Genomic DNA, 25,026 nt, shown 5'->3' on the forward strand with positions numbered 1-25,026 from the left:
CCAACATCTGCCTCAGTGGATGGAGGCAAACGCTCAACCTCAGAATGAATTAGTCATTATTTATTCGTCAGAGGCGACCTCGTCTTCTGGTAACACATGTGGGAGGAAAATGTCCTCATTTTGTCAAAGCCATAATTATTTCAGATGGACAGCCTTGAAAGATCTGTGTGATGGATTCAAAGAATATCTGTCATTACCAATAAACATCATATGAATGTATACAATATATAATACCTACAATAGATTTTCATGTGTAGCAATGTATATCATTATTATTCTTATTACTACTACTACTTGTACTACTGCTACTATCACTACTACTACTACATTTGTAGTACGTTTGCATATATATACAATATTTTAAACATATTTATCTGTATACATTGGCCAGATATTTTAACATCGCTGTATGTAGCTGGAATATCTGTTTGTTTTCATCATATTCTCTTTCTTTTCTTTTCTTTTTTTAAACATGTTTTATGAATACATTTCTTAAGCGAACCTGATGTTTTTCTTTTTCAGGTAAACATATTGGTTGCAACATTTCTGGTGTCAATATTTCATCTCAAAATAGATTCCATTCCAAATATTCAGGTGCTACAGTACATGTCCAACGGTGCTTGACAGATCACCGTCAAAACCAGCAAATAGAACTTGTAAACCACATGACCAGCCAGACCTTGATAAAATGTAAAAAAAAATGGAGGATGAAAAGTCAACCCCTCTATTATTCTGCTTTCAGTGTTTCCAATCAGTTAATATCCTCCTCCTTAACCAGTCTTGAACATCCACCCTTGTCAAAATGCTGCTTTCCATGATAACCAATCTCATTCAGCAGTGATTCCAGTTTCCTTCACCAAGATTTGATGTCTAACTCAAACCACTAACCACTCACACAATAACACAACCTCATATTTTGCTCGCAGACAGAACACAACTTGGAAAAAAAAAAAACGTGTCCTCTGGCAGACTGTTCCACAGTTGAGGAGCCCAGATGAGTGAAGTCTTGACTTAGGGACAAATAGCAAGGGCCCACCTGAGGGTCGTGACCGGCTTGTAGGGGTCAGCATTTCTACACTGAATTCAAGGGCACGCCCAGATGGGCTTTAGAGGTTATTAATAAGTCAGGACAAAACACATATCCAGTGCAGTTAGCCGTCAGCATGTGTGAGCATGGGCTTGACTTTGATATCATCTTTAACTGAGGTGTTTGTGAAGATGACGTCAAAGGTGTTTTGTGCCATCGCAGCGGTGATACCATCAGGACATGCAACACTTTCAAAATCCCATATTGCAAAATGGGACCTAAAATAGAACCCTGAGGAACCCCACTGGTAAGTACAGCTGTGTGGGAAGAGAGTCCCTATGGGGACTAAAGACATCCTGTGTCTTTGATTACCATGGTTACCGCCAAAGTCATTCATGCCCCTCTCTAAAATAAAAGCCGCCACTAAGAGCTCATTTACCTTTAGGTTCCATTTGGAAATCCACCATAAGAGGCAACATGAAGGACATCCACAGCAGAAATCCCTGCAGCGTAAAATCTTCTCCACACAGGCTTCAAATGCACAGCCCTCACACACATTTTCACAAAGTCTTGGTTTTGAAAAGAGGAAGTTAAAAAGCCTCAGTGACCTCCAACAACCATAAAGACTCATTTGCATAGTTAATTTGCCACATATTACCTGGATGAAGAATGGCCCCTGGCCCTGGGGAATGACGCCATTACTCACCCTGATGCCCAGCTCCACGTTCTCTCCCCCGTACACCTCCATCCCCTCGTCCAACAGTCCAATCTCTTCAAAGTACAGCCTGTCTACCACGAAGCAGCCAATCAAGGCAGGGCTCCTGCGGGATTTCAGGAGATCTGTCGTCACCATCATATCTGGACTATAAGACTCTACTTTTTTCACACAATAGTAAATAATGATGCAGCAAATGTATGTACTGTAGATGTATTTTTAGGAGCAAACATGATTTTTGCCGTCAAGATATTGCTCTTCGTGACAGCACACAGACGAAATTACAGGCATTTTTTTTTACATTAAAACGCGCTGTTTCTCTGTTTGTATTCCAAGTGTTTCCGGAGCTCTGCCACCACAGTTGGTCTCGGCTGCAGCTGCTCCAGTGCCAGTTTACCATTACAGTTACGATGATGGGCCCCACTTTCAGAACTTAATCCGACTTTTCTAATCCAACAGCTTCTTCTTAAATGTTATGGCCGTGGCTCATATTTAAGCATACTGTGTAGTTGAAAATTCTAACCTCAGACACATACAGTACTTCGGGTACACTACTACTAGTGATACATAACTAACAAATTTTAAAAAGTAGATTTTTCACCACTGCTTACTGTATCGGAGCGGTCTTGTTGTTTCTGTGCCACCAGGTCTTCGGTGGGTTGAGGTAACGGCACCACAGTTCCCAGTCGAAGCCCTGGGCTGAGAGTGGATACTCTTCAATCTCAAACGTGTCATAGTTGATGTTGTCAAATGAAGGGGAGATGATCCTGGTTCTATCTTCTTGAATTCTCTGGAGGATGGGTTCAGCCCTGTCAGAGAGGAAAGACATTATGTCATTGTTTTTAGCCATGGAACCATGTCTCAAATGCATAACCAGTAGAAGGGATGATCGGATCCGAGTCACTGGAGCGACTTCAGGTCCAACCAGGCCAAACCAGGCCTGGACTCATCTATTGGATCCTTTGAAAGAATCTGTCCGTTGCAACAAATAAACATTTTTTTTGTTCTAAATGTTCACCACTGTACTTGCACCAACATGCTCTTTTATTTATTTTAAATATTTGAATGATGCATGTGGTTACAAGTGCTGGAAACCCAATAAAACATTAACAGTCATGTGGTGGTTTTAAGCTTTTTTAATGTCTTATTAATAATTAATATAATTATTAATATTAATATTAATATTTGTATTTTCAAGACATTAAAAAAGCAATTTTCTAGTTGTTGGGATCCTCACTGCCAAGGCAAAAAAGCTGATTCAGATTCAGATTTTGTGAGTACTGGTACACTTTGGTGTACTGGCTTTATTTAACATCCTTATTCTTCTAATATCTCATCAATTCAAGTGAAGACATAAGCAGAAGACGGCAATATCAGCCCTGTAAATATTACATTTTATTTCATCGGAAATAAAATGATATATGAGTCACAGGCTTGCTTGAGGGGGACTGAACATCAGGCTGACAAATTCACATCAGGATGCTGTTTCAAATCCCATGACGGACATGTGGGACGCGAGCAGTCACAGAGGGAGTAGTAACTTCCGTATTGTTGGTGATGACACGGGTATGCGTGGAATAATGAGCGCACTAATGAATCCACAAAGCCACTGACACCAGTGCGCACACCACACCACATCCCATGATTTGGTTTCCAACAGTAATTTCTTTCAGCAAGCCCACACAGCTATGACTCGAGTGCTGGTGTGATGATCTGTTCTAACCCCGTGCAGCTCTCATCGGGTGTGACTCACCAGCCAACGTTAAACTCAACGTGGGCATCAAACAAGGCAACAACTGGAGCGGTGGCAGCTCTCCATCCGCTCACCCTGGAACGGATCAGTCCCTCCTGCTTGCTGTGCCGCACCACTTTGATGAATCCAGGACGTTTGCTGTTCATTTCAGACACAAAGTCCTGCAGCTTCTCCTTCAGCTCATCTGCAAAACAAGTGAGATATTTTAAAGAGATCAGCCATTAAACTGCAGAGGTAATTGAGCGGCTTATGGTCTCGCTTCCACCCACATGACACTAAAGTGTCCTCCTTCAGCACGGAAGATTTTGTGGGGGAAATGGCAAAAGCATTAGGATTATCACGCTCACGGCGGAAAGGCAGTTTGAGAACACTCATAATAAAATATTGCAATATTGTCTTACAGCAAAGCTGGAGGAACTCACGGGGATAAGAGCCAAAGAAAGTTCTTATTGTTTCATTCACGATTCAGCTCCAATATTACCACAGAAATATACTGTGTGACAAGTGAGACGCAGCAGGACTGGGAGGTCACAGGGAAGCAATTTTAAAATGCCACATCAGATTCGATGGCAACATACAACAAGAATACATTTTAGCCATCAACATAATGTCAAATATTTAGCAAAGGAACTGTAAATTCTTTCATCTAATGCTGATTTAACAGCTGATCCTGTGAGGCCTGGACTAGCTTAGACGTTATATTTACCATAAAATATAATGGCACAAATACACATATAATGATAAAGGTGAAATGTATTTTCACTGAATTCCTATTAAATCCGTTTTGTACAGTATTTGGCCATGTATCAAACAGTGACCCGTGTAGTGTGAAACACTAATATTCATCATTTATTGACTTTCAATGAGAAGATGAATCTGAGTTCATATTCAACTTCTTTGGGTTCAAAACATTGAAATGAGGCAGCACTCATCACTCCCCAGATCATTAGCACAGCAGATGGTAAGTCAGCATGGAATCCAACTCAAAGTTGCATCAGTGTCTACACTAGACTTTTTTCAGTCACACAAATCAGTGGCTGTGAAAAAATGTTAAAAATATCTGACTCTCATCTCCTTCCAAATTACACCAGTTGACGTTCAGATCCATCAGAGAGCTGAACACGTTCAGACCACTAATGATGCTGAAGATGGTGTTGAACATCACCTGCTTCACCCCGGCCTCCTTGCTGCACAGTCATTAGAAGTGGCACCTGCAGTGAGTGACAGTTGGATATCAAACAGGAAAAGGCCTGCAGTGGGCTGTTGCAGGAAGTTGAAATGAACGCGAGATCTTTGCTGTCAAATCCCACAAACTGCACGACATCACCCTTGTCATACAGCGTCCAGTCAGTGATGAGCTTTCCTGAACTTAAATAAAAAATGTAGATCAGCTTTTATACAAGAAACAATATTATGGCTGACGGCTATATAAACCAGTCCCAAATATTTTGAAATTCACTTGTATCTCAGCAAGAAGCTTCACGGCATGAATCCAGCTCTGGACCTTTCTACCGACCAAAAGCTAGAGGCAAGTCAAAATGGCGAACTGGAGAAGCAGAATTCTTCCATTTATCACCTGTTGATGTGCATTTAAAAAAACATTCAGAAATATGGTCAGTCAATGATCTGAATGGGAACTTTCAACTTGAGCATTTGAAACAGCAAATTGTTGCCTGAAACATGCTGCTAGTAACCCATTGATGCTGCAACCTTGTCGCCTGAATGTGTTACATCCCAGGCATTCTTGCACTCATGGCGTAATATACTGATGTTCACAAGCGGATTATTGCGTCCTATGCTGATGCCAAAACCCATCTTCCTTCCCCATGCGACGTAATGGGTGAGAGACGCGCATGATCCAGACTAATTCACATACAGCCCCTTATGTGGCTCTCCGAAAGTTGAGATCAATCTTGTTCCTGAGATGAGAAAATGAAATAAACACTGCTGTAATCCTGGCTGGCTCCCAACGTGTACTGTATTTCATAGGAGTCAGCTACTGATAGTTGACAGTTACTATTGTCAACTTTATTATTTGTCTCATTGTAATACAGATTTTATATAGTTCATGTCAACAAACTAGAAACTACAGTGGAACCTTGGCTCTCGACCACAATCCGTTCCAGAAGGCGGTTTGAGAAGCGATTTGCTCGAAATCTGAAAAGATTTTTCCCATTACATTTAATGGAAAAAGAAATAATGCGTTCCAAGCCTTAAAATAGTCTTTTGTAGGAGTGAATGTAGAGTGTCTGCTGCAGGTGGCTGTTCCTCTATGTGTGTGGCCGCTGCATGTGGGAGGGGTTGCCGAGTGAGTGACGTCTCTCCATAAGTGAAGAGGTGCCCGGTGCGTGTCCAGCTCTGAATGTGCGCTTCTGTGCAGTTTGGCTGTGACAAAGTCATAAACCAAGTAACGCTCTGTCCCAGACTCGCCTCATCCCTGTCCCAGCTCCAGCCCACAACAGGACATCAAACCCTGGAGTGTGTGTGGAGAGCGAGCACCTCCCCTGTGACACTCTACCACGGTCCAGTGCGGAGACAGGAAAGGTTTTACACCTCAATATGAAGAAAAAAACAGTCAGTAAATGTAGCTAACGGGACACGTCTGCATACAGAGGCCGCGTTGTACACAATAACAAAGGGTGTCGTGGGTCAGCTGATCGGTCAGCGCACGTTTGTTTGAAATCAGAAGCAAAAAAATCTCGAAATCTTCGTTCGAACTTCGATTTGTTCGAAGTCTGAGACGTTCGAAAACCGATGTTCCACTGTATATGATTATTTTAAAGCCACAATCCTTCCTACCTTTACTGCATAAAACCCATGATATCCCATTATGGTACATTTCATGACAAATAGTATCACAGTTCAAGACAAATATCACCTTTTCTTCCTATGTACAAATACATGTCTCCATGCTAACGTCGAGCTAGGCGCGCCCTGACATGACTAATGCAAAGCCGATAATGGCTAAGTGCTAAGCGCTTTAACCACATCACGGGTCAGCAGGCTAATGACAGTTAGCTCCGATTATGGTGATAACGACAACACCAAACTCATCCGCCGGGGAGCGTGGACCATCACAGTTAAATGCCATTAGCTAAAATGTCAGCGTGTGACTGGAAGAGAGCTCAAGGGGAGAATCGCCCTGGTTCTCAATTAAGAGATGAAATGTTGTTCATGCCACAAGAAGAAAAACAACCCGAGGTGTTGGAGGACTGACAAAACAGACTCCTTTCAGATTCGTCCAAGTCCATCTTTCTCATCGATTACAACTCATTTCCAAAGCAACATAACAAACTACTAATCTATATTCAAATTGCTGTCGGTGGCTTTTTGTTATTGATTTTGTTAAGATGTCTGTTCCCAATATCGCTTTGGCGCATGCTTAATTTCCCAAACGGCTGTCGTGGCAGGAATTTGCCAGATCAATTCAGAATAACAATAAACTACTGACACGTATCTTCATCTCATGTTCGACACGGTCAAAAACATGCCGAGGTGTGTTGAACTATTTTACTTATCGCGGCTGATTTAAATAACCCGGCCGTGATCTGACACTCCAGCATCGCTTTAATAGGGCGAGGAGCAAATACACGCTGTCAGCAAATATTGAATCCTCTCCGCCTGCCTTTGTTGACTCTTCATCCAGTGCATGTCGATGTAAGCATTAGCAGTGTCAACGCCGTATAGACGTGTGAAGAAACCCTGTGACTTTGCAGGGGAAGGCTCTGCATCTGGGAGCTTGACTTGAATGAAATGGATTTTTCCCCGAGTTGGACATATTCATTTTTAATGGTTACTGAGTTGGTCAAGTTAGAGTAGCTAGTTAGCATCAAAACATGCTGTGCTCATCAATTTCTGCATTAAATTCTCCATCCATAAAAACACAAGTCACATACATAAGTTTGGATTTTTTTACCTCTCGTTTTCCAGTCTTTATTTATTCGTTCATGTTCTTCTGAACTCCCCAAAATAAGTTTTACCTCTGCCCTTGACACTATTTTTGTTGGGCTGAATTTTAAGATCAGTGGTCTGGCGAGTCTTTTGATGTTAAACAGATCTTCTCTTCCGATGCACCTCTGGAGAAGGAGGTCTGAGAAGCAGTCAGTGTGACCTTCTGCTCTGCTGTCTGGCAGGTCGCAACGTCACTCAGTGCGTACATCTCCTCGACCAGCCCATTCTCTCCTCCATGGCGTAACACATTGCTGTTGGGAAAGTGGACTTTTGCGTCCTATACTCACAAAAAGCTTTTGTTATGCATAGGTGTTTTTAGAATGTTATGCATAGGTGTTTTAGTGGACTAAAAGAGCATTTTCCTTCCATAGGGAATGAGCGAGACAGGGACTCGTGATGAGACATGTTGAAGCTCTCTTCACTAAGTCACAGCGTATGTCAGTTGCTATGGCTCTCCTCCTTAGTGACAGTAAAGGCGTTAAATAGCAATTTGACACTTTACTAAATGTGGAAGGAATGGAGCGCCATCCCACCCTAACCTCTGTCCTTTTATCCGCATGTCGTGCTGCCAGTGCACCAACATGCAATGCCTTTTTCATCAGTATAAGACACGAAAGGCAACTTTCCCAACATCAATATAGGACACCATGGGAGCGAGGATGTGTTTCCAAGACAATGACAACAAGCTTCTGAAGCACGCTTAAGTAGGCAAATGAATTTGTAACTCATGTGAGGCCGTAATACGTAAGTACCATCAAATTGTTCGCAAATAAAAACCTGCCATTAATGCTTATGCGAAGAGTGCAATAAGTTCCCTGTAAATATTTGGAGATGGATATAAACTTCTATTCTATTCTAAAAGCAAAAAAAAGTCTAATTAACAGATATAATGTGACTATTTTTATTTCCGTCTTAGCCCCTTTATTTCAGAGTCATGGGACTCCGTTTGGCCCATGAGTCACACAGGGGAGGGTATACAAGAATTGCGCTTCAATTTGTAATTGAAACTGGAATCATTTCAAACAGGTAACACTGCTTTCTTACTGTTGTTGCTGTTGTCGTCCACAAGAACGATCTCCTTCAGCAGGTGCGACGGTGTTCTGTTCATGGCGGAGTGGATGGACCGCAGGATGACGGACAAGGCTTCGTTCACGAAAATGAACACGATGCTCACTTGAGGGAGGTTTAGAGGATAAGAGATGTTGGAACACCTGAGAAAAAGAGAGATCCCAACACGGACAACGTCAGAAATCTGTCGCAGCTCTACAACGAAACACGACTTTGTCTATCCACACCAGGATTTCCGCCTGGATTTTTTTTAAACTGTGGCAGAGCCGCCGCACTGAATTCCGAGAGCAACCGACTTCAGTCATTATGACGTATCGGATGTGATTTTTCTGCAAATAACACGACGAAAACTTTTAAGCTATTCACTAGCATCACGCTACTGAATATGTGGCAGAAACCATGCACACTCTCTCTCTCTCAGTATTCTCCAAGTAGCTTACCCAGTTGGCCTGAGGTCTGGGATTGGTCTGTCCAACGAGAGACGATCGCTGAGATAGCCGTTATAGCCATAGTACTGGAACATCTTCAAAGCCACCCGTCGATTGTCCGGACTCAAGTCCTGGCCCCAGTGAGCAAAGAGGGACGACTCGGAGAACGAAGACTCCAACTGGTTGTCGTCATCCTTCCCTGGTGTCTCTGCAGAAAAAGATAAATGTCAGCAGCATGTGTCAACCAAAGGTTGTTAACAACAAAGAAAGAAGATGTCAAAGGATGCTGAAGGGTTGTATCTTTCCCAGTTTGGGAAACTACAGAAGATAGACAGACCTTCAACATCAGGCGGAAGCCTTGTGAACAGTGCTTTTTACGATAGATAAAACATTGAAATAGCTAACATATTCTACTTTTATTTGAACTAAACTGCTGCTTGGGCTACACAAGACTTGCCTCCCTTCAGCAAAAGCCCTCTTAACAACTGTTTGGGTGTTGTGACTGAAGAAAGACATTCACATGAGCACAAGCAGTCAGACAAACGGTGTACTCCAGCGTGTTGATCGACTGCGTTCATGTACCGACCCCATAAAATCTTCAGAGACTCCTGTTAAAATTCAGCGCTGCCTCCTGCAGCTTGTAATGCTCCGCAGAGGTGTTTAACAGTCACGCAGCTTACCTGAGGCCAAACAGGTTGAAATGTCACAAATGCTTTATGGACAAGAGAAAAACATGTGCACCTGCATGACTACAAATCTCACTGACTACAAAGCTTCTCATTCCAACGAACAACAAGCCATAACATTGGAACCATTGAGCGAAAAAGTGAAAAGCTTCTCATTATAATTTAACCTTTACCATACAGCAAGTGAGTCATTTAACAACATTTTGAGGAGCAAAACAATAAAGAGAGAGAGAACTTAGCTTAAAATGTGATTTTTGTATGTTTTCATTTCTTGAATAATAACAATAGCAATAAAAAGCCAAGATGCTGTAACTAATGTCAGAGGTGTACAGGAGTGATGCATATTTGAGGGTAATGAATGTCAAAAGTTGACGTCCTGCCAAGGTGGGTGAGAGCTGTGGTGGTTGAATTCAGAAAAAGAATTGGAGCCGGTCCAGGTGACCCAGCTGGACTCCAGTGCAGTGGTGTGAGACAGTGAATGAGGGTTACTGCTTCAGGGAGTAAAATGAAAAATAACAACTCCGTGTATATTGGCAGTCAGAGGAAAGAAAATGTACAGCGGTGTGATGAAAATAAATCAGGTCTTTGATTCGTCACAGCTGCAGTATACATGATCAATTTCCGTTTTCAAAAGGTGAATGACATCAGGAACATCATCATCAAGAATCAATCCATAAAACACTGGCTGCCTTCTGGCAAAGGAGAGTGTGTTCCCTCACACTGGAGCCATGACAGAGTAGTTCTGCTGTTTTAGATGCTGTTTTGACACCCAAATTTGGTTTCTTTGTGCAAGCCTGTAACCAACATGACAGAGTGGAAGCAGTGTCGTCTCCGACCATGGTGGACAAACAACAACCTCCTCTTGGGTTACTCTGTAGACCCAGTGGAGGAGGTGGGAGACAGGAGGACTGTGGCCAAGCTGTCATCCATGATGGCCAACCTGCCTCACCCTATCCAGGACACCCTGACGGCACAGTGGCAGGCTGATCCACCCTCGCTGCACAAAGGAGCGATTTCGACGCTCCTTTCTGCCCAGTGCTTTCTGATTTTACAACAGTAAACTTTGATGGGAATCATTGTATTTTTTCTCACAGTTATTATTTATTTTTGTCATGATATTTGTTTATATATTATGGGTATTTATTTTTTATTGTCTTGTGTTGTTTGATAGTTTGTGACTTCACTGTGTGACTTTATATATGGTGATGCTTTGTGAACATCTTTGATGGTTGTTGTCTATCTTTAATGTCTTGGGCGTCTTTGAGTCTTTATTGTCATTCACATTCAATTTTCCCACTTTGGGACAAATAAAGGACATCCAATCTAACCATAACAACAACACAGCACACTAAAATTTTAACGTGTGTATTCATGAAATTATTTTAGAGTTTTAGAATTCCAAAGTGGTCGTTTTTTGCTCCATAAAGAACTTAAAGAACTACAAAACTGGCCTCACTCTCAACAGGTTTACCCAGACAGAGATATAATGTATTAGTTGCTGAAGTGTTTGGTCATAAACAAACTACACAGGCTTCAGTTTAATAACATGGCAGCACTCTGTATGTGTCTGTATGTGTTTGACCCCGAGTCCACAGATGATTAAGCGGAGGATGATGCCATTGGTCACCTTCCTCCATTTATAAAGCATATTTTTTTTCAACCCGTAAACACAGTTCTAGTCTTGTACATATTTATTAAATAATTGCTCGCGCAGAGTCCGATAGCGAGCTACTAGCCATGCTAACAACAGCTTATTTTCGCAATGACCTGGCGTCAAAGTGATGCAATAGCTCCCACATTGAGCCTCAGTTTTGTAGCAAAAACTGAAACTGTCTGCCACAAAATGTTTGTTACATGTGAACACTTTCGACATAGAAAAGCAGAGTACACTGAATTCTACTACGGGGTGCACAGTGAGGTAGTAAACGCTACAGCATCTTGCAGTGTACGTGCTCCATGCTCGCATGGTTTTACTCCTGGCACTTACAATAACAAAGCAAGTAAACCTCAGTTCTTAAAAGTGGCTGGTCAGTTAACTGTCACTCGATACTTTACCAGCTAAAACAAAATAAAAGCAGACTGTGAGACAGTTGAGGTCTGAGGTGGGCTAAATCTACACTTGACCTTCAAGTGACATTGAACTTTGTGAATCACCTGCCTGTTATTTGACAAGACAGTTCTGTGATTACAACAAGGACAAAGTTGTGGAAGTCTTGCCAAGCCTGCCTTGAGGCCCGTTCACTTTACTGGTGCTGGTGATTAATGAAGCCCAGAGAGACTCTTACCGCGGATGAGACTCCCTGAAGTTGATTTTTTGAGGGCTTTTGGGAGTCAAATAGATCAGGTAATGTTTGAAAGTTGTCTGTGTTGTTGTCCACCTTGAAAGCCTAGTCTTCAGGTAAATGGAAATCGGTAAAATATTCTGTTCTTTGCAGATGGATTTTCAGATGATCCATCATTCCCCATATACATGTGTACAGATTTTTAGGGTGCAGAAGGTTAATTTCTCTATATTTTATGCTGCCCAAAGTTGCTGGAAAATGATTTGACACCAATTGAAAAAAATCCCTACATTTACATGTGGTTAGATCTGCGTCCTTTCTATTGAATGGTCTCTCGTTTCACAGTGAAACACAGAAGACCAGTCCTCCTTTCATCATACAGACGGAACTTCTGTTTCTACTTCACAACTCGGCCACGCAGCTAAAACTACTGCTGGTGGGCTCATAACAGAAGCAAAGAGACACAATCATATTAGAGCAGTTTTATCACCCGGCACAAGCCTCCTCTGAGAGTTGGAATCACTTTAAGGATTGATCATGGCTCCAAATCACATCGCAGGTCCCCAAAGAGCCAGACAGAGAAGTCTAAGATCTGCCAGAAACAGCTTCCTTCTGGACGGGAGTCTGAAGAGAGCAGTGTTTTTATGGCACCCCCTTTTTCATAAACCAACACTTATATGATTGCTGAGAGGAATTTTATTATTACACATTACATAGGGAGGTAAATTTTACAGGCTGCAGACACATTTTCAGGGTAAGAAACATTTCAGGAGACAAACTACACGTTTCCTAACACTTATACAATGCAGTACGTGATATACTTATGGAAACTTCTGTAACATGTTATTGCTATTATTTAACCGTTATCTTTTTATGACTTCAAGAGTCTCCACAAAAAAAGAAATCTGTCCATGTAGGATCTGGTTAACTTGGTGGCAAATACTACAAACAGACTCTATAATCCTCTTCATAAGTTGCCAAAAACAACAACAAACATTAAATAAAGACAGACAAGCAACAGTCAGTTTCAGCACAAGAGCTCACTCCTACAACAACAGAATGCATACGATATATTTCATATTCAGAATATGGTGACCTCTGTTAGTCAGGGAGGAAACTGCTGGCAAGTCCGTGTTTAATCGTGAAACTGGGTGACGGCCGATAATCGAACTTGACCATAAATGCTGAACGATTGTTTATCAGTTAATCACCCAGCCCTAGTTGAAGCACAAATGCTAGCCACCAGGTGACATTCCAAAGCAGCTTGCAATGGATCAGAAAGTAGTGCCAAGGACGAGGCCCAAGGCCATAAACGCACGGTGGCCATCGTGCCGCGTTTTAGCTAAAAGACCATATTCTCTATGACCATATACCATATTGCACGACCTACAGTTGAGCACGACATGCTTCCTCACAATGGCACACTCAGATGAGACACAGTGACACATTAGAGACACACGCACACTTAATGCGGGAAAGCATTAAGTGAGACATCCGCAACAACAATAACCACAACACAGCAGATCAGCAGCAGAAAACTGCATCGAGAACCAGCTGGACAGGACTCATAAAAACTCCCAAGTTAACAGGAAGATTTGTGACTATCTTCGGGATCGTAGCTATAAGCGATGCAATACCGCAAGTCACTCAAGTTGCTCAAGGTTGATGTCGTGTGTCAGGCGCTATGATGCCATTCAACATGATGACGTAGGTGTCGGAGTTACCTGTAGTGTTCCAGAATAGTGTAACTGCAGGCCTCAGGAAGGTGCTTCTGACAATAGCTCCGCATGGTTTAAATGGTCTCCGATGGCTACCTGACTGCGATTGAACCTTACAACATCCTGATCTAGTCATTCGTGCAATACCCAATGACCTAACCAGTCACCAAATGTTTCAAAAGTTTACATGAATTTGGAGCAAAACAAACAACAATGGAGCTTCTGTGACCTGCTGAGGGTAGAAAGGAAGTCCCCTCATTAGGTCGCATCAGACGCCGGCACGTCACCCTGGCATTCAGAGAACAAACTGGGCGCGCAGCATTGTTTCCTCTTTGTTTCTTCCCAAGCGACAATGTGCGGTGCCAGAATAAAAAAAAAGGGTCATGTTTGTTTGCGACACACTGTCATCTCTACTCCACTGAGTTTTCCTCATTGATCCTAGAATACATGAACATCCTTCAGCAAAGCCTGAAGGGGGTCTTTGTTCGCTTTCCTACTTGGTTATGAACGCCATCCATAGTAAGTAATGAACCGTAATGTTCCCTTATTTCCTTCAGCAGCTGCCACTTTGAAAGCTTACTTTTTCATTAAGCGTTTAAGATTTTGATCCTGAGCCCTTGAGCGCTCCTGTTCATAAAGCTGGATTTGTCATTCTGTAGGATTCAATCAGGCGATGTCTTTTCCACAAACTCTTCAGCTGGCTTGTCTTGCGTCCGCGGCTTTAGATCCAATACTTCTTCAACTGGCAGGTCACATCTTTGGCCTTCATTTCAAACCTTTGTCATTCAGGGGTGTTGTTTATTTCAGAGGAGCACAGGACATAAATCATTTCCTCACCAGTCCTCAAGGGCTGAATACTCGGGTGGCCAATTGGCTTTGAAAGGTTTGGGGTGAAGAGTGACACTAATTTACAGGGAGGGCATCAATCTTTCTAAACCAATATCCACTGCCAATGCTGTCACGTTAACATGACGCGGAATAATGAGGGCAAGTCAGTTGAAGCCACGGCATCAAGGTTATAACACATGACATGTTCAGTCTCTTTCCTCCACATCTGACTTCAAATCCACATGGACAAATGAATGAATTACATGAAGAAACAGCTGAGTTCTGTTGTTGAAGACTGGAGGTGCTCTATCCACAGCTACCTGCCCACCTGGACCCCAGATAGTCATCCATTTAATAAGTGAACTTTACATTGAGGGTTGATCTGTTCATTGGTCATTGAAACGGGAATAAAAAATATTTTAATAAAAATATTTTATTAAGCAATATATATTATATTATTATATATATTAAGCAATTTGTTCAATTATTGGTTCAGTATGATATTTAGTAGGTTTGTGAAATTAGTCTTAAGAAAAAAAAGGAAAAGGAGAAGGAGAAAAAAAGAAAAAACAATTTGAAAAAATCGGAATCAGCCTGTTGGACAGCAACTGGTATCGGCCAACAAAATGGCGATCGGTGTACCCCGACTTGTAAAACCCGTAACCCGTGCTTGCGGCATATATGGACAAAATGAAGGGATTTAATTGTGTCAGCTACAAAGCCTTGTTCATTGGTGGCTTGTGTTTCATGCTTCTCATAATAATTGTCATATCATTTAATGATGTCAGTATATTGATAATACTCATCTATTATAACTCTGAATAAGGGTGACTAATGTATGTTGTCAAAATAAAGCATAACAGAAAGAGATGACTGAATTTACTTTGTGTCTCTGAACTGCACTATGGAGAGAAGGCTTTTAAAAAGCGGCGATCCTGAAAGGAGAAAGTGACAACGCTGTGTCAAAATGTGATGAGTCACGAGTCACGCTTTATAACTGAGGCCAACTCTTCATATTTTGTCTTGGCTACTCTGCCTTACATGTCCTTGAGATATGCATGGTAGGAAAGAAAATAGCAGCCTTTGATACATTGAGTGGCAAAAACGCACCAAATATTTCCCATGAGTGAAATGATTCTCACCCCGACTTTAGTGAAACAGTCTTGGCTATTGTTCATTTGCTATTATTGTTCAGCATGATGACACAAAAAATGACTCAGGCATCAGTCTGAATATACCCTCAGTTTTTCGGACCTTTCTGTCCCGTACTCTTGAATAAGTGGTTTCAGTGTGTTGTCTCATTATAGATGGTTTGCTTCCTGATCATAGTTGCTCAAGGGCACAAAGCCAAAGACAAAGTACAAAATAATTCAACAAATATGACCCCTTGAAATTCATGGACTGTGACGGATATTTCCAGGCTCTTTCCAGTGAACATGGGTCTGTGAATAATTCACATAATGAGACAAATATGATACAATTATTGATCATTTAAAGAAGATAGAGCAGCTGTTAAAGTTCACTATAAGATGGAAGGACCAGCTACATTGTAAAACATCTGATTCTATCCTGAGACTATGGGTCACAGTTCTAGCTAGTCGGTTCTTGCGATCATTAAACCATCAAGTGTGTAACACCAGCACAGTTCACTGTCAGCTTGTGAGTCAGCTGTCATGCTGAGTGTGAAACACAATGAAACTTCGCTCTTCTTCAAATTGTGCCAAAATTGGCACCGAGTCTTAAGATTGATTTTTCTCTTCTTTTCTTTTCCTTTTCTTCTTTTTTTTTTTTTTTTTAACGCAGGGAACTGACGTTTCGTTGCCTAGAGGACTAAATGGACCAATTATCCAAGACTCGATGATATGGGCTGCTTTTGGTTGGTATTTAAAAAGCAATTTTCAACGGTCACAAACAAATGTGTTATGTTTCAGAAAATGGAAAAAAGTCTTTTCTATTTTTTGTACTTTGCAACAATGCACACGTTACGACATCTATTTATACATTTTTATTGATATCATTTATTATTATTTATGTCTATTTTACTTATAACTGCTTATATTTTATTAATATAGTCATGATATATTATGGGTATTTAATTATTATTATTATTATTTGATACCTTGTGGCTGAACGTCTGTAGTTGATTCTGTATCTTTAATGTCTAATCTAATCTAATCTAAAAATCTAAAAACATATTGAAACGCAGTATTTCATTCACATTGTATAATATTTATTGACCACTTTGATCTTCATATATTTGATATTAACCTGTCTTTGAGCCTGTCTTTCCAGAAATGAAAAAAAAATAATGCTGTCGAGCAGCACCCCAGTTTGAGCCATGTCTTGTCTCTGCCACAGAAAAATCTGTCTTTTTCTGAAACGTAAAACATCTGAGGACATTTGAAAAATTCAGAAAGCTTCTTAATATTTTACCAACAAAGGAGCAAAAGCATCCTAAAAACGCTGCTGACTTCGTCTCTTTTTAACTTAGTGGAAGCAAAAGAATTCTGCGCTGTGTATGAATGAAGCCTCCACAGATTTGTGAGCAGCCCTTCCTTCATTCTGAGCTCATGTTTTGATCACAGGCTGTGATGTGGAGACAAATATTTCATTGAATAATTCAGGTGTCAAACTGTTATACAGACCATCATCTGGCATTTTAAGAAAGCACAGCAATTGCTCCAGTCGAAGGAGAAAAGAAATCCAAGTTATTGAAATGGCTGCTTTCACTGTGGAAATCAAGAAATTGATTCCGTTTTCAAGTATTGTTTCCACGAATGCTGAATCATTCTTTGAAGTTTTAAGCCCACATACCTTTCCAGACATCTTGACCGTAGGAAAGAGTGAAAAGTTGGAAGAAGTAATCGAATATATGGATTACATTTACAATGGCGGCTATTACACATGGTCACTTTAACATCCTTCTCATGATTGGATTTCAGGAAACCCATGAAAAAAGTGCCTTTGAGAAGGCACCGCAGAATCTTTTCATCCGACTCACTGATGAGGTATACATCGGATTCAGGTCTGACATGTGGGGTGTGGAATTGGTTCTTTGCAACAGCCAGTACCAACAAAAAAAACAATGTGGAGAGACTCTGAGAGACTGTGGTTCAATCTCATACATACATATATATATATAGGATGCTGATATTTGATGATGATGATGAATGTGGCAGTAGTTTGCATCACTAAAAGATAGAAAATAAAAAGTATTAAGTCCTAAGCAGGATCCAAACTCTTAACTCTGTGAGACATCTGTGCAACAAAAATAGTTGACCTGAATTTTATTCTTGATTTACTGTTATACGGGTGCGAGAAAACACGAGTCGGTGGAGAGATTGAAGAATCAGTGTGAAGCGTTCTGTCAGATTATCAGTAGAAGTCAAACACATCCATGAAACCCTTGTGGCACCTGGAACACAGCGAGGACGTCTGAGCAAAGCGCTGTGACAGAGTAAAGTCCTCTGTTTGGGAAGCGGAAGCTGGAAGAGGAGACGTTTGTTCTATTTTGGAGTAGATCAACGAATGAAGAGAAAGCCAGGAATATGTTTTGTTCACATTATTTTCTGATATGTAATGTTGTCTGGCTCCCATAAAGAGTTGTACTGACACTGTCTTGGGCTAGAACCGGGCCAAGGTCCACGGAAGCATCAGCTCTGTAGCAGCATTTATCAGCGTCAAAACTCACTTCCTTCCTCTTGAAGCCAGCACAGACACCCAGCCTCGGAGCGAGGCTGTCAGAGAAAAGAGTCTTGGATCCTCACATTAAGGAATTCACGTGAATACCAACGGATCAGCCTTCAAATTAAGTATCTTGTCGGCAGAAGAGAAAAGAACAACAGTTGATCCGGCAGTCCTTGAAGGCTTTCATGGAGAATGTCAGTGAGAGAATTCCTGAAGTGCAGGCAGATGCCCAGAGAAAAGCAGAAGAAAGGAGTGAATGACGCTGGCAAGGTAGAAAGTCACAGAAAAGCATGGGCTTGGAATCATCTTCAACAGCCACTGAATAGCTGCAGCTGACTGACAGAGAATGATTAATGAAAGAGGGGCAGATCGTTTTCAAAGGAAGTTATTGACGGTAAAATAGTTCCGAGATATCAGTTCAAACTCTGTTTTGATTGCACAGATTCAATGGCATTCTCAGGCTTTTACGCCTAATCCTTCTGACCTGATTCCAAAGTATGATATTGTTACACTCAGCTTTTCAATTGAAATTCAACACTTATGCCGAGATGGCAGCCTGAGCCGCCTCTCACATCTCCAGAACCGCTCGACCACAAATGATCATTTCAGTCAGCGAGCGCATTGAAGCCCAGGCCTGGACATAGAGCTGGAGGCTGAAGTTTAGAAAGACAGTCCAGGTCACAGGTCAAAGAACATACATATTGACTGAAGCGTCTTTAGCAGGGAAGTATGAGTTAGAGACACTTATATTCTCTGTTTTCTAAAGAACATCTGTCAAATAGCATGGAATCCTGACGTCAACAACCACTGCAGGTAAGGCTGGGCAACTTGGACTTAAATTCATAACCTGATATTTTTGGGCTGACTGGCAATATCCGATGTTTTAACGTTGCAAATGTATAAGAAGAATCGTACCACAACCCATTTCTATCTATAGAGCTTTAGCGAAAGCACAAAGAGCAGTTAGAATAAATTACACAAGAGAAATAGGCTGCTACTCCAGTTGTTATTGTAAGTGTGAACTAGTGTCAAAGAAAAATAAGTGCCGCGCTACACACAAAATGTGGGAATCACAGAAGTAAGTAGGGATGCATCGAACATTCAAACAGAGAAAAAAAGGAAACATGCCTCAACATCAAGTCCCTGTCTCTCTCAATATCAATTTCCCTATATGAGGTGATCTAGTTTTTTTGGTGAGCTTTAAATTACCAGTGAATTTGAGCCTTATAAAGCCACATAAAATCACTTGGTGGGCCTTGAGTTTGACATGTGACCTATAGCTTGTGACATTATGTCTATCATACTTCTCGTTAATACGCTGATGCAAAAAGAACACCCATCACTCACACTGCAGACGCCCCTGAAAGACCTCATGACAGTTTATATGAAGTGGGTTTCAGGCAATTCAATAAACGCTAACCCAGATAACCAGAGAAGCGACTAATCCAGTCAGATTTGGGTGGAATGAATTCTAAGAAATTGTCACCAATATGAACGTGGCTGAATGGGAACAGCTTTTATTAAGCATTAATAGACCTGAGTTGGAGAGCAATGCCTGGATCATGTTTCAGTTCTGTTGTGATTTCAACATTTGTTATCGAAAGACATGCAACAAACTAAATGTTTAATATGGATTCAATATGATGAAAGTGCAATTTCATGCAGGAGAAATGGATCGAACTACCACAGTACATTCCCACTTCGGTTATATGACTCGGACCTTTTTCATCAGGCAGTAATGTGGAGGAATTCATCTGAAGGGCAGAGCTGAGTCCAGGATGACCCGCTGTGAAAAATGCTGACGGTGACAAACTCGAAACTGAGAGTACAGTCACACACAGAGTATTAATATTAACCATGCGCTGGAGCGGCCAGCAGCTTCAACTGCAGCTACACAGACGAGTGATCACATGACTGTGTCAACCAGCTGTGAGCTTTAACAACAATTACATCAATTTCCTTGACTTTCAATAGCAGCGAATGGACTTGTTGGTGAATCCACGCTACATTATGTGTGAAATGAACACCATTGTTTCTATCCATGGCAGTGAAGAAGTAGCAAACAAAACCTCTTCATAATGTCTGATTTTACGTTCCTCTCAAACCACCACGACCCACAGCTCTTCTGATGTCCTCTGACTGACTGCACTTTCATGTCCGTGTTGGTGGACATCAGATGAGCTGTCCACCACCCCATGCAGCTCGGATGGTACAAAACTATGAAAGTAATGTGAAGACAGGGTCGCTGTTTTACTACATAACAATCAGTGGGTGTTCCACTACATTAACTGGTGCTTAACAAACTCAGCACAGTCCTGCAGTGTGCTGGGGACGCTGAAGACGCTACCTTTATTCTCAGTTAAACTCCAACGTACTGCCGTCTTTTCCTACTAACTGACCTTAAAGACTGGCTTATTAATCTCACCCTGCTGGGTTGAAGAGCCAAAAACACACTGATGAGCCGAATTCAAGCTCTAATACTTTCAACATTGAAACATTGCAGTAATAGTTTTACTGATCTGAACACCGCGAGCAACTCCAGGCCCAGATGATAAAAATGTTTGATACATTTTATATCAATTTTAGAATTTTCAAAGGCAATGATGAAACACAAAATAACAATTTAAAAAATAGTAAAATCAAATGGTAAAATAATGTTGCTTCTTTATAAACTTTTATCAACATTTTTTTAGTTATAGCTTCATTGTTTTTGATGCACTCCTGGAATTTTTTTGAAGGCACTGATGTCAGATTAGACCTGGGATGGAAAACCAGTCAGAGACTAAGAGTCACATTGTTTTACTGTGTTGCTGAAGAGAGCCACATCCTACATGGCTCATGTCTCCAATAACATGGCCCTGGTCTGTGTGTGTGAGCGAGGCTTCAGCATCTCATCTTCACTCCACTGAATTAAACACGACGATGAACAATGAATAATAGGTGAAACACATGCCATATGTTTAGTTTAGGGAACTACAAAGTGAAATGTGGAACTAAGTCATGTAAATCGTGTTGATCGTGGATCTGATGACGGTCCCGACCGCAACTCACATAGGCAATGTGGGGCAAGATTTGTTGTTTATGTTTCAAAGTTAAACGCATGTCAAAGTCTCTGAACAATATTTTGACATTTCGCCGGAATATCTCTTACTTTTTCGTCTTATTTCCTGTATAAACAACCATCTAAATAGCAACTTGACCAAAATCCCAGTCAGTTCAGTGAAGAGCCGCATGAAACTGGGGAAATAGCCGCATGCCTCTCGGGAGCCGTGGGTTGGCCAGGCCTGCTCTTGACCCTCTGAACATCTTCAACAAGTCTGAATAAAGAGAAGCCGAACTTAAATCGACAGCCTATCTGACTTCATGCATCTGTATTTAATGACCATGACTCACATCGACATTTATCTGAGTTGCAAAGCAACATTTGGAACATTAATAGGAGTTACCTATTGTGATGAATTCCATAATCTAAGCAGCAAAAATCAAACATATAATCTAATATTGTATTACTTGAGATCGGTCTCCAGACCGATAGACCGAGAGAGAAAACTGTCATCATTGGTAAAGGAAGGATTCTGGCTAATGGGTCAGTTTCGTTCAAAATGTCTCAAACTGATCCACCAAAGAGCCACAGTGGGAGCTGTTTTTTATTCCTCACTAAACCCAAACACCAGTTGTTTGTCAGACTGTTTCTGCTTATTTCAGCTGACACCTGATTGGTTAACCAGTGTGTGGCTGCACCCACTGCAGCTGGATCAGTCTGAGACTCTATATACCTACTGTCTTGGTCTTGTCTAGGCCTCGATACTCTCCAGTCTCCATAGTGTCTTGGTCTCGGTTGATGTGGTATTCAATGCAACACTAATACAAACCAAGTATTTGAATGAGATATGTTTTTAAAATAATTTAAAGCGATTCCCCTCACACATTTTCTTTCTTTCAGTCTTCTCCCAATGGGCTCATTTATCAATGCGGGAGTCACACCCGCCTCAAAGTGCCTTTTGAAATTCATCATTTTGGCTGTGAGAAGAAATCCACCTCCATGAAAACAGATGTGAGAGTGTGGTATGTGCTGGATTTCATGCAGTTATTGCTGTGTTGAAATATTTTTCCAATTATTAATTATTGATACTATTGGTACTACTACTTTTCAAATTTTCACTGTGTAAAATAAAAATAAACAATAATTCTATCGACTATTTTTCAACTGCGCTCTCTCACAAACATCACTACACACTGATATTATTATTTCTCCACTATTTTCTTTCCATCCAGACATCATTTGGCTTTTCTTGCTGTAAACAAACCTCAAATTCTCAGTCAGCCCTCCTTCATTCCACTTTTCTCCTACAGACAACTCACTGTATTTTAATCCGCTTCTGACATCTGCCCAATTAACCATGACACGTCTCGACAACCTTGTTGACTATGGAAAGGAAGAAAGTAGGTCAGTGGGCCTTTAATTATTAGTGGAGTTCAGTGAAAGAGATAAGAATAATGAGCACCGCACGAGCGAGACCATCAAATTCAAATGTTCCAATAGCTCCGTAAGAAAGGAAGCGTCTCTGCTCAGGTCAGAGTGAGATAAATTCCCAGCTTTCTTAAATTAAAAGGCCTTGTTTCACGTTGGAAGGATTAGGTCAGGTGTAATATCACCTCATCGCTCTCAGAATAAGAGAACCAGCGATTCATCTTTAAACAAATGTATCAATTATTCACGTTTCAGTGAGCACGCCGCTCCCTGGAAAACCATCCGATCCTCGGGTACTGAATCATGAATTTAATTTGAAAATCTCATTCATACTTTGCTCTTGATGAATATGCTTTCACCACATCTGTAATTGACTCGTGCCCGATCATGTCTCGGCCCTCAATTCATCACTTCGCCAGTAACAGCTGACATCAATCTACATTTATTTGCAAGTCTGCTCAGACTACAACAACAACTGTAACATAACCATGTCCTCAATGAACTACAGGCTTTGTTGTTGTTTCTCTTCAGAACCCTTCAGACAGGGTTTATTGCCGGAAGACTGATGAAATGGTCTGATCCCGTTTCCCCATGTGCTCCGATGTTACACCTCTCTTCTCTCTCTGTGTCGTTGTCTGGAGCTGAGCTGGGTTATTCTGGGATTCTACTTGGCATTGAACACAATTTCAGTGCATCAAGCAATGGGCCGCACGCATCAGCAGTAGATCAGACCTTGTTCGGAACTGCACTCATTCCCAGATTTTCTGTTTTCACTCAGTGGTACTCTGCTCCAGCCAGCTTGATGACCATTGTTACTAGCAACCAACCAAACAACCAACTTTCCTACAGGTGAGGAAATGTTCAGCTCTTCCTGGTGACGCCACAATCCTATTTCTAGCGGTCTGTGTCCACCCACCCAAGCTTCTAAGCTCCCCAAAGTTAAAGGGGCCCTGTTGTGTTTTTCTTTTCCTGTCTTTTTTCCTTCAGTAATTAAATCCAACACACTCATATAGTGGCCTAAAATTTGTTTAATCTTTGTTGTTTGAATTTATATTTAATAGAAGTTTTCAAAAATGGCTACCTCCCTCTAAACAATCTGTTTTACATAACGTGAACTACAAATATGGGAGATATACACTGCATTATCCAAGTTTGACAGATCGATGGTGCGTTCCAGTTGAGTGGGAAATTCCCAGTTACACGCTTCCCCGCTTTCCCCGAGTGACGTCACCTGCTGTAGGAATTCCCAGAGAGAAGGTGCTCAATCCAAGATGGCTTCCCCAAATCCAAAGATGAAGCGGAAGTTTTGTATCAAGGGAAAATCCGCATTCATCTTTCATCTTAATATTGTGGCGTTTCTAGTTTCAAAAGGAGCGCAATTTTATCAAGAAGTTGCTTATATCCAGAAAAGGCAAGCGTGAAAATAGCTTTTGTGGACCTATTTTCCGACGTCTCATTCCCATTTCTGAGGTAACTGCAACTCAAAAATATCACTCATCATAAGATTTGACTCAGCTTTAACTACAAACAATTAGCATTACACTCCCTACTGACTCTAGTTTGAGGACTCATGCAGCATCGCTGCCACTGTGCCACATTTCCTAAAAGACTGAACTACCTAAAAATTTGTCCAGAACCAGGACCCGTCCATATCGAGCTCAGATATGAATCAGTCATAACATTATTCATTCTTTTCTGAGACAATGATCATGTTTACTGATTAGATATCTGTCTGCAAGCCCAGGCCTCGGCACAGAAACTTTATCTGGTTTCCCTGGTGCGAAACTGAGCGGGCGATTAGATTGGATCAGTTAACAAGGAGGAGAGCCGGGCTGCTGCGCTGCGAGGAAAGACAAAGTGCATTTGTTCATACAGAAGATAACACACGCTTTATAAAGAGCAGCCGCATGCTTCCTCACACTGTGGGCTCATTCCAACTATGCCAGTGCAGACAAAAAAAGCCACTGCTAAGCGATGCAGAATTTGCAAAGCTAATTCTCCCCAGTTTGCACATCCAGCTGTTGTTTTGAAGGAAGCTTAAATAGCACATCGCGTCTCTCATCCTCAACGCTCGCTGTTATTTAAGTTCCATTATGAGCAAAACAATGATTCTCCATATTAATTATTATTTTTTCCCAGTCATTTTCCATTAGCGCGGAGCCTTAACAGACAAATTGGAGGCTGCATATTTTCAGTAAATGAGCTGAAAAAGACATGGCTGCACTGCTGCTCATTACGATTAGCAAATGAGCAGAATTGAAGAGGAATGGAGCCGAAGATGAACCGGCCAGAAACTTCTCCTTCATTTGTTTTCAATAAACGACGGCTGCATTGATCGGTTGGGCGATTTATCGGCACCGATGTGGTCATTTATGAGGTCAATATGATGACACTTGGGCTCAAATCACAGCT

General features: G+C 41.3%; 1 protein-coding gene across 1 annotated transcript in view; it reads right to left on the reverse strand.

The window, feature by feature from the left end:
• The window catches only part of galnt18b (UDP-N-acetyl-alpha-D-galactosamine:polypeptide N-acetylgalactosaminyltransferase 18b), a 69,517-nt gene that overhangs the window by 34,916 nt on the left and 9,575 nt on the right, over positions 1 to 25,026 (reverse strand). The window contains exons 2-6 of the mRNA XM_053865283.1: positions 8,955 to 9,150; positions 8,491 to 8,657; positions 3,496 to 3,679; positions 2,354 to 2,551; positions 1,734 to 1,848 (exon numbers count right to left, since the gene is read on the reverse strand). Coding sequence (XP_053721258.1) covers positions 1,734 to 1,848; positions 2,354 to 2,551; positions 3,496 to 3,679; positions 8,491 to 8,657; positions 8,955 to 9,150 — 860 coding nt within the window. The remainder of the gene's footprint in view (positions 1 to 1,733; positions 1,849 to 2,353; positions 2,552 to 3,495; positions 3,680 to 8,490; positions 8,658 to 8,954; positions 9,151 to 25,026) is intronic.

Source organism: Synchiropus splendidus, chromosome 5 (assembly GCF_027744825.2).
Source record: "Synchiropus splendidus isolate RoL2022-P1 chromosome 5, RoL_Sspl_1.0, whole genome shotgun sequence".
NCBI lineage: Eukaryota > Metazoa > Chordata > Actinopteri > Syngnathiformes > Callionymidae > Synchiropus > Synchiropus splendidus.